The sequence below is a fragment of the Culex quinquefasciatus genome, chromosome 2 (assembly GCF_015732765.1).
Source record: "Culex quinquefasciatus strain JHB chromosome 2, VPISU_Cqui_1.0_pri_paternal, whole genome shotgun sequence".
Taxonomy (NCBI): domain Eukaryota; kingdom Metazoa; phylum Arthropoda; class Insecta; order Diptera; family Culicidae; genus Culex; species Culex quinquefasciatus.
The window spans coordinates 57,632,015-57,651,830 of NC_051862.1; the positions used below are offsets into that span (position 1 = coordinate 57,632,015).

Genomic DNA, 19,816 nt, shown 5'->3' on the forward strand with positions numbered 1-19,816 from the left:
AGAGATACAAAACAAGCTTAGATTATAGTAATGATAATTTATAGGACAGATAAAGAATTATTCAAATAAATAAATTCGCAATAAAATCAAAAAAGATTAGGCGAATGATAAATAGACTTGATATTACTAGTACATTAAGGAAAAGTATATTTTTAAGGAAAAAAAACAAAACAAAGTTTGTTACAGCAGTATCAATTGATAGAAAAGAGTGGAAAAGCTTTGAGAGATAAGAGAATCAAAAGTTAGTAAAATTAAAATCAAATGTTGGATAATAAATAGAAGAATCAGTGAAGAATTGGGAATCAGAAGAGCAAAATAAAAATAGGAGATAGGTGGTAGCTGAGAATGAAGAGAAGAGAAACCCCGTTGTGCCATGTTTCAGGTACATCCACAGCAGTTGACTCAACATACTGCGAATCAAAACAATACCGTCTACAATCACAAATTACTGCCCTTTCCCACATTGTCGCGCCCCTTTCTTTTAGCCGTCTCGACTCTGACCCGCGGTGGTCAAAGGTTTACGATCCGTTTCCACAGGCCACCAGCTAGGTCATCATGAAAACCAAGCCAACGTGGAGGTAAGAAAATAGGACACTCGCAAGGAACCAGAGCTATACTGTTCTGATCAAGATAATTCGGATGATCTAACAGAACTACGGATGTAGTTAGTTACGCTCCTTCCAGGATGTTCCTTACGTGGACGTCAACCGAAGAGCACGCAACAAGGTCAGTGCCATTGCATGCTCTTAGGTATCAATCCTTGGCCTGGTATATCAATGTTTTCAAACCTTGAAAAAATATATTTTTTTTGTTTTTAACTGAAAAAAAATGTTTGAATCGTTTCTCATTACCAAAGCTTTTTAGACGATTAAAAAGTAAACAACACCGGTTAAGCTAAAACTGAAAAAGTGATGTTTAGATCATTTTGTGTGCTCTGAAAAATATTTTTTTTTCTTGAAAAAATAATGTTGGTCTTATTAGTGAAAATTTAAAGCAGTTTTCCTATTTCAAAACACTAGTATTTTGAAAAAAGCGTAGGCAATTTCAATGCACGAATTTGCATTTAAAAGCGGTGTATGCACTTCGGAAGGAATCGGTCAAGAAAAATTTCAAATGGGCAGCAGCGGCAGCGAAAGCAAGCCAGAGAGGGTGAATAAGAACCCAAAAAAAACGCTCCCTTTCCTTTGTTCTGCTGTTCGTAAAGCTGGGGGGGGGGGGGCGACATAAACTATGAAAAATATTTGCAACGGCCTAAAATGTAAAAATAATTCCAATTTCAAAGAAGCTCGAAATATGACCATCATTTTTGGCTGATTGTGATTTACATCCAAATTAAAATAACATATAGTTGTAAATTTTTGTAGTCTGGAAGGTATTACTTAAACTTCTTTATACAATGTTCCAAACTTTAATGCTGTATTCATTTTGAGAAGCTCTTTTAGAACTCCTTGAACTTTCTGCCACTTGAGCGCCCCTTCCCAGTCACGAAATATTCTAGCAGAGCTGGTTCTGTCAGAATCCTGCTAGAACGATAGAACATTCCTGCTAGAATGATCTAAGAATATCCAGCTCTGTAAGAACTCTGCTAGAATCCTGCTAGAACGTCGTGACTGGGTTCTTTGATAAAAAAATAAATTTTCAAAAACACTTCGGTAGAAATATTCATATAATTGATTTTAACGCACCCAAATCATTTTTTTTTTATATTTTAAACCAAATTATCTGGTTATTTATAGTTCTACTTTATAATTTGGCACCCATTCTGTCGCAAATACCTAATGAGAATGTTATAACTGACATGAAAATTTTGTCATCGATTTCGGCGCCAACTGCGCCAACCCCTAGGTACGGCGCTGAAATCACCTTACAAAAAAAAAACACTTTTTACGTTGTTGTTCAAATTTATAACAAAATATTTCAAAATGGTTTTAAAAATGTTGAAAAATGTATATTGAATAGTTTAAAATTCGTTACTTCTCAAATTTCAGTAAACTATTGAAATTTATGAAAAAAAAGTTTTGTTCCCTGATTTCTTGGCTCATTTTGATATGTTTTTGTACATAAATGAAAAAAATATTTGCAGTGATCTTTCTTTTCGGTATGAATTATTTGCTTTTTAACAGTTGTTCCAATATTTTTTGCTTACTCATTTATTAAAGAATAAATTTGAATCATGATCTTCAAAACAGAAAAGCATCAATTTGTAGTAAAGAGAGTAAAAACTGAAAGAAGTTTAAATTTAGTGTCTTTTTATACATTTTTGACAAAAAAACTATATTTCAACGAATTGGATAATTTAGTTTTCCTGTGCTGTTTTTCAGTTTAATATTTAATATAAAAATGATAAGAATTAATTTCAATTATAAAGAATGGTAGATTTTGAAAAACAAAAGACAAAATTCAAATAAATTGTTGGAACAGCAACATTTTATTGCAAAAGCAAAAAAACAAACAGAATGTTTTTTATTTAATTTTAGTTAAAACAGTTTTTTTAATTTATACACTCATTTTATTTTTTTTTTTTTGGGGTAGCTTTCCTTGGCAAATTTAAACACGTAGCTTTCTTTAGCAATTCAATTTAGGTTAATTTATTAGAAAAGGTAGCAGGGTTAGCAGTGAGTACTGCATCACGGAGCCTGCGCGAAGAGACTGTCCGATTTGAGCAAACTGTCCAATGTTCCAGACGTAGCGGCGAGTTGAGCTGGAGAGGATTCTCTTGGGTAGACCTCTGAGCCGTTACAAGGGATACTACATAATGAGACATCAGGGAGGTTCTTTCAAATTGCTATCGAGCAGTCAAACACGCAAAACCCGAACAGTTCTACCTGAATCATAACAATTCAATTTGTTATTTATTTTTTTCTTCTTAACGCTTGCTGCTAAACCTTACATCATCAGAATGCGCAATACAATATTTTATTTGCAGTTTTTTCTTCTTCTTTATAATCATCGTTAGATTATCCTACACAACTGTAATCATCGATATCTTTAAAAAAAAAGGATGGTAAAATAAATTAAACTACAGAAGACAGTCTAAGCTAGTAATTATTAAAGTATGTGTACACGCTAGTTGGGGGTTGCTTAATTTTCCATCTGCTTCGTTCGCACAATCCTTTTCCTACGGGGCGCCGCCAAAGCGGAAGTAACCGATGCCATTTTACAAATTCTTTCGTGCCGTGTCGTATGATTTGTGGTTTTCATTTGGGTGTGGTGTGGTTGAGTACGAAAATGATAACCACTGTCCGATTTCACCGGAACCGGACCCGGAGAAAACTTAAGCCGTTCGTGTTTTTTCCTCTTCTTGTTTTGTTTTGTTCGTTACCCGCCTGAGTTGTGACCACGTTAATAGTTTGTTGTTGTTGATGTGTGTGTGTGTGTGTTTTTTTTTGTGATTTCGTGTTGCAATTGATTTTTCCACAATTATATTTGTGTAGTTGTAGTAGTAGTAGTAGTTTTACAGCACTTACGTCCTATTGCTACTCTCCAGCCAGCCTGGCGTGTCTAAATTAGTCATCGTAGATGGTAGCCAATAGTGGTTAGTAGTAGTAGCCGATACGTGCGCCTCTAGATCAAGCCCCGCTTCTTTTTGTAGTCTTCCAAGTTGAGCGAGCGCTTCGGACCGGACTCTTTGACCGGTTTCTCCACCGGCTTCGGAAGAACATTGACGGCGCTGACTGGAATGAGAGGCAAAATGGAAGGAAACAATTTAGATAAATTCGGTACAACCTTGTTTTAATTGATTTAATCATTCAAAACATGTTTTAAGCTGAAAAAAAATGTTGATTCAAAATTATCTTTGCCTAATTTGTGATCACCAACATCGTGACTATCTTGGATTTGTTTATCTTTTACTCTTTGGTCTGACCGGTCTGACCGATCTGACAGGGGCAGCCTCACCCTCTTTGTTCTGACAGCTCTCTTTTGGCTGTCACTTGATAATCAAGAAAACAATCTGAGCAAGCCGGAGTAGAACAGGTTAGCTGCGAAAAGACACCGAATATTTTTGTTATTTTTAAAAAAAGGAAAGATGGAAAACCGGCCACCGGTTTTGTGAGCAAGTGGGAAAAGGACTACAATTACGCCGCTCACAGAACCTTGTCTTTCCGGGGGTAGAACATGCTCCACATATCTTTAGATCCGTCTGCGGATAGCTGTAGAACTTCTGCTCCAGCTTCGCGTAGAATTCTTCTATCTCAGCTTCGAATGTTTTCACTCGCTGACGTTTCTAGTTGAAGAAACGACCCGCTGTGTCATTAACCGAGTTTTCAGTTGGTAAAATGCTTTTCAATGGGCTTCTGCCGTTCGTTCCAGATTTCAAGTCTTCTTGCCATCCTCGATCCTTTTTTTTCGGTAGCTAGTCCCTGAAACGAAACAAACAAAACAACCCAAACAGGAAACTTACTCGGCAGCGGCACGTCCAGATCGATCTCGAAATCATGCAGCGAGTACAGGTTGTTGTCCGCGCTGGACGAGGCCCGCTTCTCGTCCGGTTTCTTCTTCTGGCCGGGCGGCGGTGGCGCGGGCATCTGCATCGCCTCCGGCTCGTCCCGCTTCTCGTTCGCCTTGAACGACATGCGTGGCTGCGTTTGGCGGCGTGTAAACGGATCTTCGATCTTGATGCCGCGCGTCGCCCGGATCTCCTCCATGATGGCCTTCTCGGCGTCCTCGACGTTGCGCTTGCGGTTCCGATCGTTGATGTACGAAATCAAGCTAATACTGCTGCTGCGCCGCTTGTCCAGGTGGGAGGCGCGCTCCTCGAGCTCCTGGATTTGCGTGTTGAGATCGCGGGCCAGGTCGTCCTCACCGCGCAGCTGGGCCGCGTCGCGTTCCTACGTGGGAGGCGGGGGATCTTGGTAAGTAAAAGGGTTCGGGTCTTTTAGTAAGGGTCTTACCTTCATGAGCAGCGTCTTCTTCATGGCGTAGTTGGTCGGGTGCGCCCGGAAGCGGTTCTTCTCCTCGATGATCTTGTCGATGTCGGCGTCCTTGAACTCGTACTGAATGGCTTCCTTGATTTCGCTCGCCTTCCTGTCGATGATGTCCACGCACGGCATCGGCGTCCCCGTGGCTTCGCACACACTGAGCCACTTCTGGTACTCGCTGTCGGTAAAGTCCTGGTTAGAGATGAACTCCAGCCGGAAGACGCGCTCCTGGCTGCCGTGCTTCAGCTTGAAGCCCTTGTTGGTGCGACCCCGGCCAAACTGGTAGATTTTGGCGGTTTCCACGACACCGACGATCTCCGCTACCCGGTAGACGGGCCGTCCGTTGTTGTTGCCGATGTTGATGCGCACGAAGCAGTTGAGCACGATCGTGTCGAACATGGGCAGCGCGATGAACCGTTCGATCTTGTGTCGCGACAGTCGCAGCTTGTTCAGCTCGTCCCGGGTGCTGATTGCGACCACCTTTTTGCTGGAACTCGACCCGGAGCTGCTCTTCTTTTCCTTCGCATCGCTGCCCTCGGTTTCGCTGTCCGAAGAAGATCGACTGTCACTGCCCGATCCGCTTCCGCTTGCCGAGCCGGACCGTGAGCGTGCTGTACCGGTTTTCTTCTCACCCTCGTCCGAATCGCTACCCGAATCGTCCGAGTAAATGTCGGAAGCTTTGAGCTTCTGCGAAGACTTGCTACCCCCGGGCACGTCCTCCAGCTCGTCCCGATCTTCCGCTTCAGCCTTGCGTTGCGCCTCCCGCTTGGCTTCCTCCTCCTCTCGTTTCGCTTTGCCCTCACGCTTGGCCTTCAGCATGGCCATGGCATTGCTTCGTTTATCATCCGTTCGGTTCGCTTCGACGTTCTTCTTGCGCTCCTTGGACCGCTCCTTCGGATCAAAGTAGTCCGACGTACCGCCCGATTCCGCATCCTTACCGGACTTTTCCGGCGACGAAGAAAGTACACTCTCATTATCAACCTCACCCTCGGAAGCGTCCTCGTGCTCGTCCTGACGCTGGGCAGCACCGGACGGTGCCGGAGATTCCTCTTCCGGTTCCGGCGAGGGAGCCTTCGCTTTCTTCTTCTCTAGCTGTTCCTTCTGTTCTTTCTGTTGCTGTGCCTTTGCCTGCTGCTGCTGCTTCACCTTCTTGGTCTTCTTCTTCTTTTTCCGCGGCGGCTGCGATTCCTTGTCCTTTGCCCGTTCCGCCTTCTTGGCCAGCTTCAACTTCCGTTCGATCTCCCACCGCGTCTTCATCACATCACGCCGCTCGATACGCTTGAAGATCTCCGTCTCTCGCTCCTTCTCCGACAGCCCGTTCAACCGGGCCCGATCCTCCTCATCCCCCATCAGATTCTCGTCGTACCCATCGTCAAACTCGGAATCGTCGCTGCTGCTTTCGCTGCCACTCTCATCATCCTCGCTCCCCGACCCCGACTCCCCCTCCGACGAAACCTGACCCTCTTCCGGCTCCGACTTGTCCCCCTCCTCATCGTCCTGCTTGCGCTTCACCCCGGTCGCCGGCGCCGCCGCCGCCGCAGTCACCGCAGCAGGTTTCTTCTGCTCCCCTTCGGATTCCTCTTCCTCCTCCTCCTCCTCCTCTTCGGATTCGGATTCCTCCGACTCCTCCGACGACGAAGCAGCCTTGGCACCGCGCTTCTTGCGCTGGGCAGGTGCCGCTGGGGCGGCCTTTGCCTCCGCGGGTTCACCGTCGGAGTCGGACCCCGAGCCGGAGTCCGAATCGGAGCCCGAGTCGGCACCGCCGGCGCCACCCGGCGAGTTGGACGCCAGCCGGGTTGTCTTCTTCTTTTTGGCCAGCGAGAGCAGCTCCTGTGGGGGAGGGAAGTAGGCAGGGGAAAGGCTGTTAGTTGGGTGTGTTTCTCAATTACGGACGTCAGAGTCGAGTACCCTCGAGAAATTTTTCAATGCAGCATTGGGAAAATCAGTATATTTCTAGCAAAATAATGAAATAATTGTTCTTAAGCTATTTTTTTAATTATTTTTATTTGGTCTTTTTAGGTGCTGCGACCAGGTAAGGACCAGGGCTTCATATGTCTGAAGGCCAAATCAAAATTTCTACCGTCCGAGCTGGCCAAGGTGTCATTGTGAGAATTGAACAGGTTTTTTGGCTTCCTCTCCGAGGAATGCCATATAAAATCACTTGAAAATTGGCCAAAAAATGTCACTGCGATTTCTCGGAAATGGCTGAACGGATTTGGACACTTCCGGTTGCATTCGATCCCTCTTAGCTTCCGATAAGTCGCTATTGAAAATCTTCCCCGTAGCCCTTTCCTGTCAAAAGATATTTACGAAAAACGATTTGCAAAACTAAAATCAAAAACAAAAAACGATGAAAAATTTTCAAAATTGCTTCATTTTTGCACAACTAGGTAGTCTGGAATGTCCTCCATCCCTGGCTGAAACGGGACAAAAATCCATTGAAATTTGCCAAAGTTACAGCCACTTTAAGAAAACTGTTAGCATTCAGACGCCTCCAAATCGACTAAAACGAGGCCAAAATCAACCAAAATGTTGGCATGTTGCACATTTTTGTAAAGCTCTTTCAAAACCCAATCCACTGAGATACATATCTCGACGAATTATTAAGCTTAGTCGTTAATATCTGCGCTAAACTGGTATTTTTGACGATACCAAGGCATTATCACATGCTGGTTCGCCCATCCGGCTAAAAACCCAGAACTATTATACTTCACTCGAAAGCATTTTTCATCGTGCTTCGAATGTCATCTTAGGAAATAAAATTCCCTTTGTAAATCGCGTCCAGCATGCAAAGATTCCACCCGACCTCAAATCAGGTCCAGAATAGCCTCAAAAGTCGAGCGGCCGGAAGATTGCTCGAAAACTCAAGTCGAGCACCTTCCGGCCGGAAGATTGCTCGACTACGCGCAGAGAGAAAAAAACAAACATATCAGCTCAGAGAGCGAGCAGCGGGAGAGAACGAGATTCGAACCCACGGGGCACACACCGGCCAAAAATAAAACTCTGGTGCGCGCCCTAGCTCACTACACCGACTCGACTTGCTGAGAAGAGTGCAACAAAACGCGACCAACTGGTCGCAATTGGTTTACGGCAGATTATTTTATTTTGGGGAACCCGAGTTTTGGCTTCCTCTCCGAGGAATGCCATATAAAATCACTTGAAAATTGGCCAAAAATGTCACTGCGATTTCTCGGAAATGGCTGAACGGATTTGGACACTTCCGGTTGCATTCGATCCCTCTTAGCTTCCGATAAGTCGCTATTGAAAATCTTCCCGTAGCCCTTTCCTGTCAAAAGATATTTACGAAAAACGATTTGCAAAACTAAAATCAAAAACAAAAACGATGAAAAATTTTCAAAATTGCTTCATTTTTGCACAACTAGGTAGTCTGGAATGTCCTCCATCCCTGGCTGAAACGGGACAAAAATCCATTGAAATTTGCCAAAGTTACAGCCACTTTAAGAAAACTGTTAGCATTCAGACGCCTCCAAATCGACTAAAACGAGGCCAAAATCAACCAAAATGTTGGCATGTTGCACATTTTTGTAAAGCTCTTTCAAAACCCAATCCACTGAGATACATATCTCGACGAATTATTAAGCTTAGTCGTTAATATCTGCGCTAAACTGGTATTTTTGACGGTACCAAGGCATTATCACATGCTGGTTCGCCCATCCGGCTAAAAAACCCAGAACTATTATACTTCACTCGAAAGCATTTTTCATCGTGCTTCGAATGTCATCTTAGGAAATAAAATTCCCTTTGTAAATCGCGTCCAGCATGCAAAGATTCCACCCGACCTCAAATCAGGTCCAGAATAGCCTCAAAAGTCGAGCGGCCGGAAGATTGCTCGAAAACTCAAGTCGAGCACCTTCCGGCCGGAAGATTGCTCGACTACGCGCAGAGAAAAAAAAAACATATCAGCTCAGAGAGCGAGCAGCGGGAGAGAACGAGATTCGAACCCACGGGGCACACACCGGCCAAAAATAAAACTCTGGTGCGCGCCCTAGCTCACTACACCGACTCGACTTGCTGAGAAGAGTGCAACAAAACGCGACCAACTGGTCGCAATTGGTTTACGGCAGATTATTTTATTTTGAGGGAACCGAGTTTTGGCTTCCTCTCCGAGGAATGCCATATAAAATCACTTGAAAATTGGCCAAAAAATGTCACTGCGATTTCTCGGAAATGGCTGAACGGATTTGGACACTTCCGGTTGCATTCGATCCCTCTTAGCTTCCGATAAGTCGCTATTGAAAATCTTCCCCGTAGCCCTTTCCTGTCAAAAGATATTTACGAAAAACGATTTGCAAAACTAAAATCAAAAACAAAAACGATGAAAAATTTTCAAAATTGCTTCATTTTTGCACAACTAGGTAGTCTGGAATGTCCTCCATCCCTGGCTGAAACGGGACAAAAATCCATTGAAATTTGCCAAAGTTACAGCCACTTTAAGAAAACTGTTAGCATTCAGACGCCTCCAAATCGACTAAAACGAGGCCAAAATCAACCAAAATGTTGGCATGTTGCACATTTTTGTAAAGCTCTTTCAAAACCCAATCCACTGAGATACATATCTCGACGAATTATTAAGCTTAGTCGTTAATATCTGCGCTAAACTGGTATTTTTGACGGTACCAAGGCATTATCACATGCTGGTTCGCCCATCCGGCTAAAAAACCCAGAACTATTATACTTCACTCGAAAGCATTTTTCATCGTGCTTCGAATGTCATCTTAGGAAATAAAATTCCCTTTGTAAATCGCGTCCAGCATGCAAAGATTCCACCCGACCTCAAATCAGGTCCAGAATAGCCTCAAAAGTCGAGCGGCCGGAAGATTGCTCGAAAACTCAAGTCGAGCACCTTCCGGCCGGAAGATTGCTCGACTACGCGCAGAGAGAAAAAAACAAACATATCAGCTCAGAGAGCGAGCAGCGGGAGAGAACGAGATTCGAACCCACGGGGCACACACCGGCCAAAAATAAAACTCTGGTGCGCGCCCTAGCTCACTACACCGACTCGACTTGCTGAGAAGAGTGCAACAAAACGCGACCAACTGGTCGCAATTGGTTTACGGCAGATTATTTTATTTTGGGGAACCCGAGTTTTGGCTTCCTCTCCGAGGAATGCCATATAAAATCACTTGAAAATTGGCCAAAAATGTCACTGCGATTTCTCGGAAATGGCTGAACGGATTGGACACTTCCGGTTGCATTCGATCCCTCTTAGCTTCCGATAAGTCGCTATTGAAAATCTTCCCGTAGCCCTTTCCTGTCAAAAGATATTTACGAAAAACGATTTGCAAAACTAAAATCAAAAAACAAAAACGATGAAAAATTTTCAAAATTGCTTCATTTTTGCACAACTAGGTAGTCTGGAATGTCCTCCATCCCTGGCTGAAACGGGACAAAAATCCATTGAAATTTGCCAAAGTTACAGCCACTTTAAGAAAACTGTTAGCATTCAGACGCCTCCAAATCGACTAAAACGAGGCCAAAATCAACCAAAATGTTGGCATGTTGCACATTTTGTAAAGCTCTTTCAAAACCCAATCCACTGAGATACATATCTCGACGAATTATTAAGCTTAGTCGTTAATATCTGCGCTAAACTGGTATTTTTGACGATACCAAGGCATTATCACATGCTGGTTCGCCCATCCGGCTAAAAACCCAGAACTATTATACTTCACTCGAAAGCATTTTTCATCGTGCTTCGAATGTCATCTTAGGAAATAAAATTCCCTTTGTAAATCGCGTCCAGCATGCAAAGATTCCACCCGACCTCAAATCAGGTCCAGAATAGCTTCTAAAATGTCTTAGCCAAGCCAAGACAAGTCAAGTCATTTCGGGAAATGACAATATGTAATGTGTTCTTAGATACCTTTTCTTGAGCCATCGATCGACTCCGTTAGCGATACACTTTTACCCTTTCTTAAATTTTCGCTTTAGCTACGGAATGTGAGAGCGGAATGCGAGAGAGGAGAGAGTTTACGGAAATTATGAATCGTTCGAGCACTGCATTAGTTTTTAAGCCGTGACAGCATTAGACAGCTCGCGTGCACTGGTTACATGGATTTTCGTCGACAGACCGTAGGCCTATTTTACTTTTACTGGTATAAATATCATTCGATTTAGTAAGTCTATAGGCTATATACTTTGTAAAGTAATATTCTTTCTGTCAAAAAGGATCACAAAGTTTTTTCTTTAAATTGTTTTAAAAATCCATTTTAAATCCTTTGCGGTCGTATAAAGTGTCATGGTACACAGAAAATTAAGCTTTATCATTGTGAACAATAATATTAGCAATTTAGTTGAATCAACGAATCGTCTATATATATATATATATATATATATATATATATATATATATATATATATATATATATATATATATATATATATATATATATATATATATATATATATATATATATATATATATATATACAATGTATATTATACTTGTACATTCTCAATACACAAATTTTTGTATGAACCGAGAAGAGAAGCCCCCATTCACCTAGGTGGATTAAGTAACGTTTTTTCATAAAATTATTTTTATTAGGTCCTTTTCGGTACTGGGACCTGGTTAGGACCGAGTCGGCTTTTGTAATTACAAAAAACTTAATAATTACAGAGGATCTTGTGTGTAAATGTTAGTGGGAGGGGAGCCGATTACCCGCGGCCTACTCGGGGTTAGTAGGGAAGGGATTGATGTTAAAGACAAGGCATGGGGAGGGAAGGGGGATTGTGTAGGGGTCTTGGTTGGCTCTGCTGGCCTTTGCGTTTTGTCCTCAGCCGCAACTCGGTGTCCAGCTGCTGGGGCGATCTTGCTTTGCTTCCGGTGCAACCAGAAACGACGGCTTTGTGTGAAGGCGAGTTATACTAACTGGAGGAAAACTAACTGAAGGAAAACTAACTGGAAGAAAACTAAATAGATATTTTGGAATCTGAGAGGAACTGATAAATTGAACAGGTTCTGGTGGTTAGGATGATCGATTTTAAAGTCTGGATTTCCTGTCCCTTGCGCTGGAGTTGATTCTGTGAAGCTGAATAGAATGTCAAGCATTCTTCCGTATTTCCCCAGGAACACCATGTGGAAATAGAGGACCACTTAACCAACAGTATCAAGTATAGTATGCCAAACGGGTACTAGTTACGGAAGAGGTAATGAAATTGGTGATTTTGAAGCAAATGTCATTTAAAGAAGTTTTGAATATTTTGAAGATCACATTTACATCAGTCGAAGGCAAGTTCATGGTATGGATGAAATTAAAAAATCGAAGATGGATGAGCGACCCGAGAAAATGTCTAGACTACGCCATGGACAAATGACGCTGGCTGCAGCGCTCAACCCCGAAGAAATCGAACTATAGTTGAACTATACCATTATCGAAGGAATTCAAGATGAAACAAAAAATCATCGGTGTTGACCACTGGTCATTTGTTACACAGGGTGGCCACTCAAGTCGGGAAAGTCGGGAATTCGCCAAAATCCGCCAAAAATCGGGAAAAAGTCGGGAATTTATGATTTTTGTCAAAAGTCGGGAATTATAAGCATGCTTGATTGAAAATTGATTTTTTAACTCTTGAATAATTTTGTAATATTTTGTACAATTCTCAAATTGAATTCACTCAATTCTGCTTTAATAACTTACTTTAAATTTAAGGTTCTTTTCACTATTTCAATATATTTGAGTATGGAAAAGCTGTTTAAGACATTCAACATTTCAATTAATATTGGAGTCTTTGACACAGATCTTCATAATATTTTTCATGAATCATATGATCTCTGTAAATTTTTTGTTTATCATACAAGAGGTAAAGTTAATGAAAAACTAATATAAAAATAGAGCCTAACGGTCAGCTTAGAACTATGATTCTATTTCATTTTGTCACATAGATTGAATATTTGAAAACAGATTCCAACTTGAGTTCGGCAATGGTTTTTTGGTAAATATTTTTAATTGTTTAACTAAATTCTTTAAGTAATTAAAATATGTTTTTTTTTTAATGTTGCCGTTAAACTTTTTTGTGAGTATGGTTAAATTACTACTATACATAAAGCAAGATTTTCAGTTTTCGGAAAACTTTAATATCGAATAAAATCCAAAATTTAAAAGCTTTTTTACGTTTTTAAAACACAAAGAAAATTTTGAAATTGCAAAATAAATAAACCAAGAAATTCAGAATTATTGCAAAACTGTTTAAAAAAATTGTCTCTTCAAACATTTTGCTTAAAATAAGTGGTAAAACTAAATGTTCATTGAAAAAAAAAACAGTTAAATACTGACCACTAGATAAATTAACATTGATTTAAAAAAAAAAACAATATCAAAAATTACAAAATTAAAAAGGGAACCAGGCAATTTTTTTATGAATTTCTTGACATTTTTCTAAATCCTTTGAATGAATAATTTAAGCAATTATGTTTTAATCATTCTTTGATTTAAAATGATGATGAAATTTTAAAAATAGGAACGAAATTTTAAGTTCAGTTATCTTTAACTTTTTGTCATTTCCAGTTGAAACGAAGTATCAAAAGCTATACTTTTGTCAATTTAAAAATAACATGAATGTTATAAGTATTGTTGAACTTTCGATAATTTTTTCAAAGACTAATTGTTTGTGTTTCTACTCTGAATAAATAATGAAGTTCCATTTGTGAAGTTTTTTTCAATTGTTGTTTAGTTTCTGTATTTACAAAAAATGGCTATATTTGGATTATTTTTAAATTCATTTAATTTTTTTTCGGTGGTTAATATTGACTTTTCTTATAGAAAGTTTTTTGTTTGAAATCATTCTTTAGATAAGAAATGCGTATTATTTGAGCATTCTGGAAAAGTCTTTAAATAGTCGGGAATTTGAAAATGGGATTTGAGTGGTCACCCTGGTTACAAGTGTTACAACTGAAACCAGTTCTGAACCTTTTCTAGTTTTCTCGTCAAATTTATATCGCGAAATCCTCGCAAAGAATTGAGATAAGAAACATTCGGATAATGAAAGCTTTTTCAGGCATTCGTTAACTTGGTTTGTACCGAACATTTAAAAATATTTTATTGTTTCAATAGTTTAAAGGTGGTGTCAATGTAAATAGTTGAATAGTAAATTGGACGTTTGGCATAATTGGTCTAATGTATCAGCGATGTTTGGAATAATGGACAGTTGACATGATTAGTCCAATCAATCCAATGGATCGAATGGAACTTATTGTGACTATTATTGGATGTACAAAAATTTGGAGAAGATTATAATCTCAGGTAAGTTTCATTTTTATTTATTTATTTGCGTTTAAAAACCACTTAACTTAAGGTCATTCAAGTCCGAGGTTAGTTTTCAAATGGCCGTTAGAGCCACGCGACCTCCGACACTACTTTTTGGTTTTAGGCCTTTGCTAATATTATTCAAGGTCTCTTTAAAATTGGTCTGAAAATCAGGCGACAAAAAAAATATTTTCTCAAAAAACGACAAAATTTCCATGAAAATGGAAGTCTAATCAACTGAAAACAATTATATAGCCCGAACATTTGATACGGTCAAAAATAAAGGTAATAACGCTTTTTCAAAAATTAGAATTGAATTGATTTTTTTGAATATTTATTTTATTTTAAAAATAAATAGAAAATACGATACTTATTCAGTATTTTGTATGTAATTTATAATTTGTCTAACATTTAATTTCTTTCCCATTTAAAAATGCTTATTTTCAAGAAAAAAAAAATTTAAAATCAAATCTACGATTTTTCCAAACCAATTTTCACAAAACTTACCGAATCCAGATCGGACCCCGACTCGGAATCGCTGCTGCTCTCGGAATCGATCAGCGGTTGCGTTTTCCTTTTCACCATCTTGGATTTTTTTTATTTCTGATTTCCTTTAGGCTTTGGGTGGATTTTTAGCTGTTGGCAGATTTCCTACCGGTAACAGCCGGAATCGCGCTCTCCGGGACCGGAATCGACACCGGAACGGTCAATCTGAAAAAAAATTCACACAAAAATTATCATTTTAATCGATTTTGGGCAATTTTAGTGCCTTTTGCGTGTTGGCCAGCGCATTTTGCGATGCCACCGCGGCGACGGAAGCGCAAGAAAGCAAAACGCCGTCAACTTACCTCCGACGGAACGGGCAGCAAACGGACGCACGAAACGACGGAACCGCGTGGAAAAGTTCCACGAACGCCACCGGAAGAAGCACGCACCGATTGGGGTACCGACGGTGGCCGATAAAGTGCAGAAATTCCAACTTTTTCCTGCTTCTCGAACGATTTTGGCCAACGACACACACAAGAATGACAACAACTTCTTCGGTGGGAAATTTGGTGGACAGCTAAAAGGCCTTTTTCGGTTGGCTGGGCTGCAGAGGAGCTGTCAAAATAGTCGACGTAGGGGTGGGATTGAAGACTTGCCGGAGGTCACAGATGAACAGACGGAAGGCAAATGTAAACTCAGAATAAATTAAAATATATTTTATTATTACATATGTGCAAACACGATTAAAAATCATTTCTGTTTACTTTTTTTCATTTTAATGCAAAAAAATAAATTGACTATATTTTCAATGGATATCTGGAGTTTTTTTTTTGAAAAGGACCAATAAACCAAATTTTCGGTTTTTGCTTTTTGGGTGTTTTTCAATACCCCTGACTCAATGCGGTTCTAAAAACACCCAAAAAGCAAAAACTGGAAATTTGGTTTATTGGACCTTTTCAAAAAAAACTCCAGATATGTGGTCCCCTTTAAAAGAGCTGTCAAGTAGGACTTTTTCTGTCAAGAAGGTCAAGAAGGGCCGCGAAGTATTTTTTTCAAAATTGCTTTAAAAATTCATATTAAATCCACAGACAAACAGACGAGACTCTCCATACAAATTATTTTCAAAATCCATCGTCCTTAATAAATCCATAAAATCACTGTGACGCCAACGCTGTCTAGTGAGCAACAGCCGAAACACGGTCTAAACATATAAAAACGTAAAACCGTACTGTCATGCATCTGTCATTATATGTGTGAGACAATCAAGCCACGTGCTAGCAAATGCCACCATCGAAATGATGTTTTTGTTTTTGATCAACCAGCAGCATCTGAGACGAAAAATCCTGACTAAATTATTTCAAAACTAATTTGTCCTTATCGTGCGCACGATATTGCTAGAAGTGGCCACAAAATATTGGATCTCATCTAAATCCACAACCGCCAAGGTCACGGTGCACCGGGAGGAGGCTTTCATACAAGATTTTACCACTGCAATCTTCTTGGAGATTAAGTTCTCGTGGTCGGAATTCCGGAAAGGGGATCCATCGCCAAATCGCGATAAAGTTCGCTAAAACTAGCGAAAAATGTCGCTCATTTCTCAGCCTGTACAAAAATTACCTAGAATCGCTAATTTTTTTCGCTGGTTTGGAAACCGATGAAATTCTACCAAACCAGTGAAAAAAAAAAAATGGTTTGGTGAAAAATGTCGCTGTTTGGGGGATCAGTTTTGCTAGAATCAGAAAATTTTCTCGCTGGTTTGGAAAAAGCGGCAGGGCACCAAAATCAACCAGGAGATTATTGTACTGGTTTTGGGAAACAATTCGCTGGTCCAGCGGATTTCTTCACTGGACCAGTGTTCTTTTACGCTGGATCAGCGTTTTCTATCGCTGACGTCCGGGTTTTTTTTCCGGCGGCAGCAGCTCGTAACAAAATCAACCAGTAGATTATTGTGCTGGTTTTGGGAAACAATTCGCTGGTCCAGCGGATTTTTTCACTGAACTGGTGTTCCTTCACGCTGGATCAGCGTTTTCTATCGCTGACGTCCGGGTTTTTTTTTCCGCGGCAGCAGCTCGTACCAAAATCAACCAGGAGATATTCTACTGGTTCCGACAAAAAATCCGCTGGTTCAGCGAATGTTTCCACTGGACCAGTGTTTTTTTGCACTGGATCAGCGTTTTTATCACCGACGTTTGTTTTTTTTTGTTTTGGTGGCAGAAGCCTATGCCAAAATAAACCAGGTTGTACTTACTTGCCACAGCACAAACTGTTCCGCGGCCATGGTCAAGTTCCTCGCCTACGATTCTTGCTGCCACCTGCGACAATTTGTGCACTCATCTATGCAGCAGTACAAATACATCTCCAGCTTCACTGCACCGTATTTTCTGCTGCGAGAACTTTATGGAAACGTGCTTCTTTTCATTGAAAAGAACCCTCACCTGTTGAGTATGTATTTTAATGCTGAACACTTGATGCAGAACTTTTTCATGCTTTTTTGTTTTGAAAAAAACCCCTAAAGCAATTCGATTGCCACAAATCGCTTCCGAACGTGAACAATAACAAACATTTATGACGGCTGTCGGAAGGATGTGTATCAAACCAGCGAAAACTTTCGCTGGAAAAGAAACCGTTTCGGAAATAACAAACCAGCGAAACCAAGTTGCTGGATTTGATTTCGCGCAGCCACCTTTTTCAGCGAAAAATTTCGCTGGTTTAGAGAAAAAATTCGCTGATATCAGCAAAACCAACCCAGCAAAATTCGGTCGCTGGTTTGGCGATCGATTCCCTTTCCTTTTTTTTTCTTAAGAATCCGGTAGAACAATGCCGCGGCTTTCCAAGATCATTAGTTCAACCTGGAAGAGCGAAGAATATTGGCAATAAGCGGAAAGTGTCCAAACACGGCTTTGCTGTGACACCCGCGGGTATGCCGCAACAATGCTCCAAACACGTAATTCCCGACTTTGTCCTCGGTGGACCGACACCATTTGAGCAGGTCACATCGACATGGTGGTCACATTAGTTTCTAATGTGATATTTTGCATCACCGGTTTATTATTGGGGCAAAAGGTACGTCCTCGCTAGTCATCCGCTCATCTGGGCTCGGCCGATACTGTCCCAATCTTTCCCGCAATTCTGGTACCCTGTCTCCTTGTTCCCGAAGCTCTTCAGAATCCCATCAAAAATTTGTTTTCATTTGCTGCCTCGCACGTGCTCACGCTCTTCTTTGCCAAAATAAAAACACATCACGCATACTGAGAAGGCGGGCGAGCTGTCACGACAGCAGCGCCATCAGCGCCGGGTGAGTGGATGCCGAAGCTAAACTGCATTTGAAATAACCGTTTTAGGCTCGATTTTTGAAGGACGATGGTTCGGCTCTCGAGTGTCACGTCTGTTTGTCTGTGTTAAATCCTTTGCGGACGTACAAAGAGTCATTGTACTCAGAAATTTATCGTTATTCGTTTATCGCTTTATCGTTGTGAACAATAATAATATGGAGTTTTTTTTAAAGGTCCAAAAAGCAAAATTTGGAAATTTGGTTTATTGGACCTTTAAAAAACTACAGATATCACAAATTTGAGCCATTTAAGCTTCATTTTAGGCCCCAAATTTAATTTCAAAATTCAAAATGCATTTGAAAGGGCTTAAAAATGCAACTATTATCCGCGCACCACCAAACCGAAGTGCGCATCTCTTCTGTTCCGCAAAAAATCTGTTGCGCCATACAAAAATTTAGTGGTTTGTCGTAAGCGTGTACATCAGCCCGTGGCGCAACAGGCTTTGACAGGTTGCGCTCGTATTTTGATTTTTGTCTGCCTTCACAATAAATCTAGAACTAAATACAGGGAGAACCATCCCAATTGGTTAAATCTAAATGAAATTATTGGCATTTTAGTGGAAAAATAGCATAATTTTCAAACTCAAATAAAAAAACGCAGATCGGGACTGGCAACACCAGCCAGCAACAGTCAAGTGTTCGGAGCTCTTCAGACTTTTCGATTTTTTCGCCGTAATTTACCGTGATTACCCGCGAGTTTGCTCCTCCAGCATGCCAAGGGCCAACCGTGGCCGAGGCAGTTCGAGTGCGGCCTCGAAAAACCCGCAAAGTTCATCTACCGGCAGAGTGCAGAAAGGTAAACACACCAATGCCGCATCGACCGCCATCGCGCACGGGAGCGTGCCCGGTGACGTAACCGATCCTTCATTTTTACACGTGTCATACCGTCCACGTGAGTCCCCGGTACGGACGAGACAATCGACCCGGGCATCCGGAAGCACTTCCGGCCAGCAGCAGCAGCAGCAGCAGTCGTTCCCACGTTCCAACATTCCCACCAGCAACAAATTTGACATGCTGAGTGGAGATGAAAACAACACCGACAGTGACAGCAGCAGTGCTGGCGACGACGATGACGATGATGAACTTGCGCGCAAGCAAGGAAAGCAGAAAAATGGTAACTCTCCGAAGGAACGACGACCACCTCCAATTTTTGTTTTGGATACGTTGGCTGACGATGTTGACGAGTTGCTTGAGGGACTCAATATTGTCTCAAAATTAGCAAAACTTCTGTGCAAGTGATTACCCACAAAAGCTGCATTTCGACTTGGTGGTGAAGAAGTTGAAGTTGCGAAACTTCAAATTCTTCACATTTGATCCTGCAGAGAAGGTCCCAGTGAAGATCGTCCTTCAGGGATATCCGGACCGCCCGATCTCCGACCTGGAAGAACACGAAGAATCCGGCCGACGCAGCCCAATGCCACCGCTGTCAGAAATTCGGACACGGCTCAAGAAACTGCAATCTCCCACCCCGGTGTGTAAAGTGTGGTGAGACCCACTTCACCGAAAGGTGCAATCTTCCGCGGAAAGACCAACTGGGGGAGAACGCCCAGCAGCACAAAGCACGTGTCAAGTGCGCCAATTTCCGTGGCTGTGCCGCGCGGAAAAAGTACATCGAAGAGCAGGACAAGAAGAAGAAAGCGCCAGCGTCCCGCCAACCTCCGAAGACTTCGAGCTCGACCGCTGCAGCAGCTGGCGGCGGAGCGGCTCCATCGACCAACCCAGCGTTCCCTCCCGGGTGGGGAGGTTCGTACGCTAGAGTAGCCGCTTCTGGGGGCGGTTCTCCCCCGGGACAAGCTGATGTTACCGGTGATGAT

At 41.6% G+C, this 19,816-nt stretch overlaps 1 protein-coding gene across 1 annotated transcript; it reads right to left on the reverse strand.

The window, feature by feature from the left end:
- Positions 1-2,819: 2,819 nt before the first annotated feature.
- LOC6038085 (RNA polymerase-associated protein Rtf1) lies at positions 2,820-15,246 on the reverse strand. The gene is made up of 5 exons (XM_038253854.1): positions 15,034-15,246; positions 14,693-14,896; positions 4,893-6,749; positions 4,403-4,829; positions 2,820-3,674 (listed from the first exon to the last, which is right to left on the reverse strand). Exons 2-5 carry the CDS (start codon positions 14,768-14,770, stop codon positions 3,565-3,567), a joined length of 2,472 nt encoding a protein of 823 aa, XP_038109782.1. The 5' UTR covers positions 14,771-14,896; positions 15,034-15,246; the 3' UTR covers positions 2,820-3,564.
- Positions 15,247-19,816: the final 4,570 nt, after the last annotated feature.

What these genes read in the sequence shown, in the direction of transcription:
- LOC6038085 (XM_038253854.1), bottom strand. Translation starts at nt 14,770, where the DNA reads ATGGTGAAAAGGAAAACGCAACCGCTGATCGATTCCGAGAGCAGCAGC. An exon ending in CGGGGTCCGATCTGGATTCG is followed by an intron (nt 6,750 to 14,692) that starts GTAAGTTTTGTG and finishes CCTCCCCCACAG; the next exon opens with GAGCTGCTCTCGCTGGCCAA. An exon ending in AGAAGACGCTGCTCATGAAG is followed by an intron (nt 4,830 to 4,892) that starts GTAAGACCCTTA and finishes CCTCCCACGTAG; the next exon opens with GAACGCGACGCGGCCCAGCT.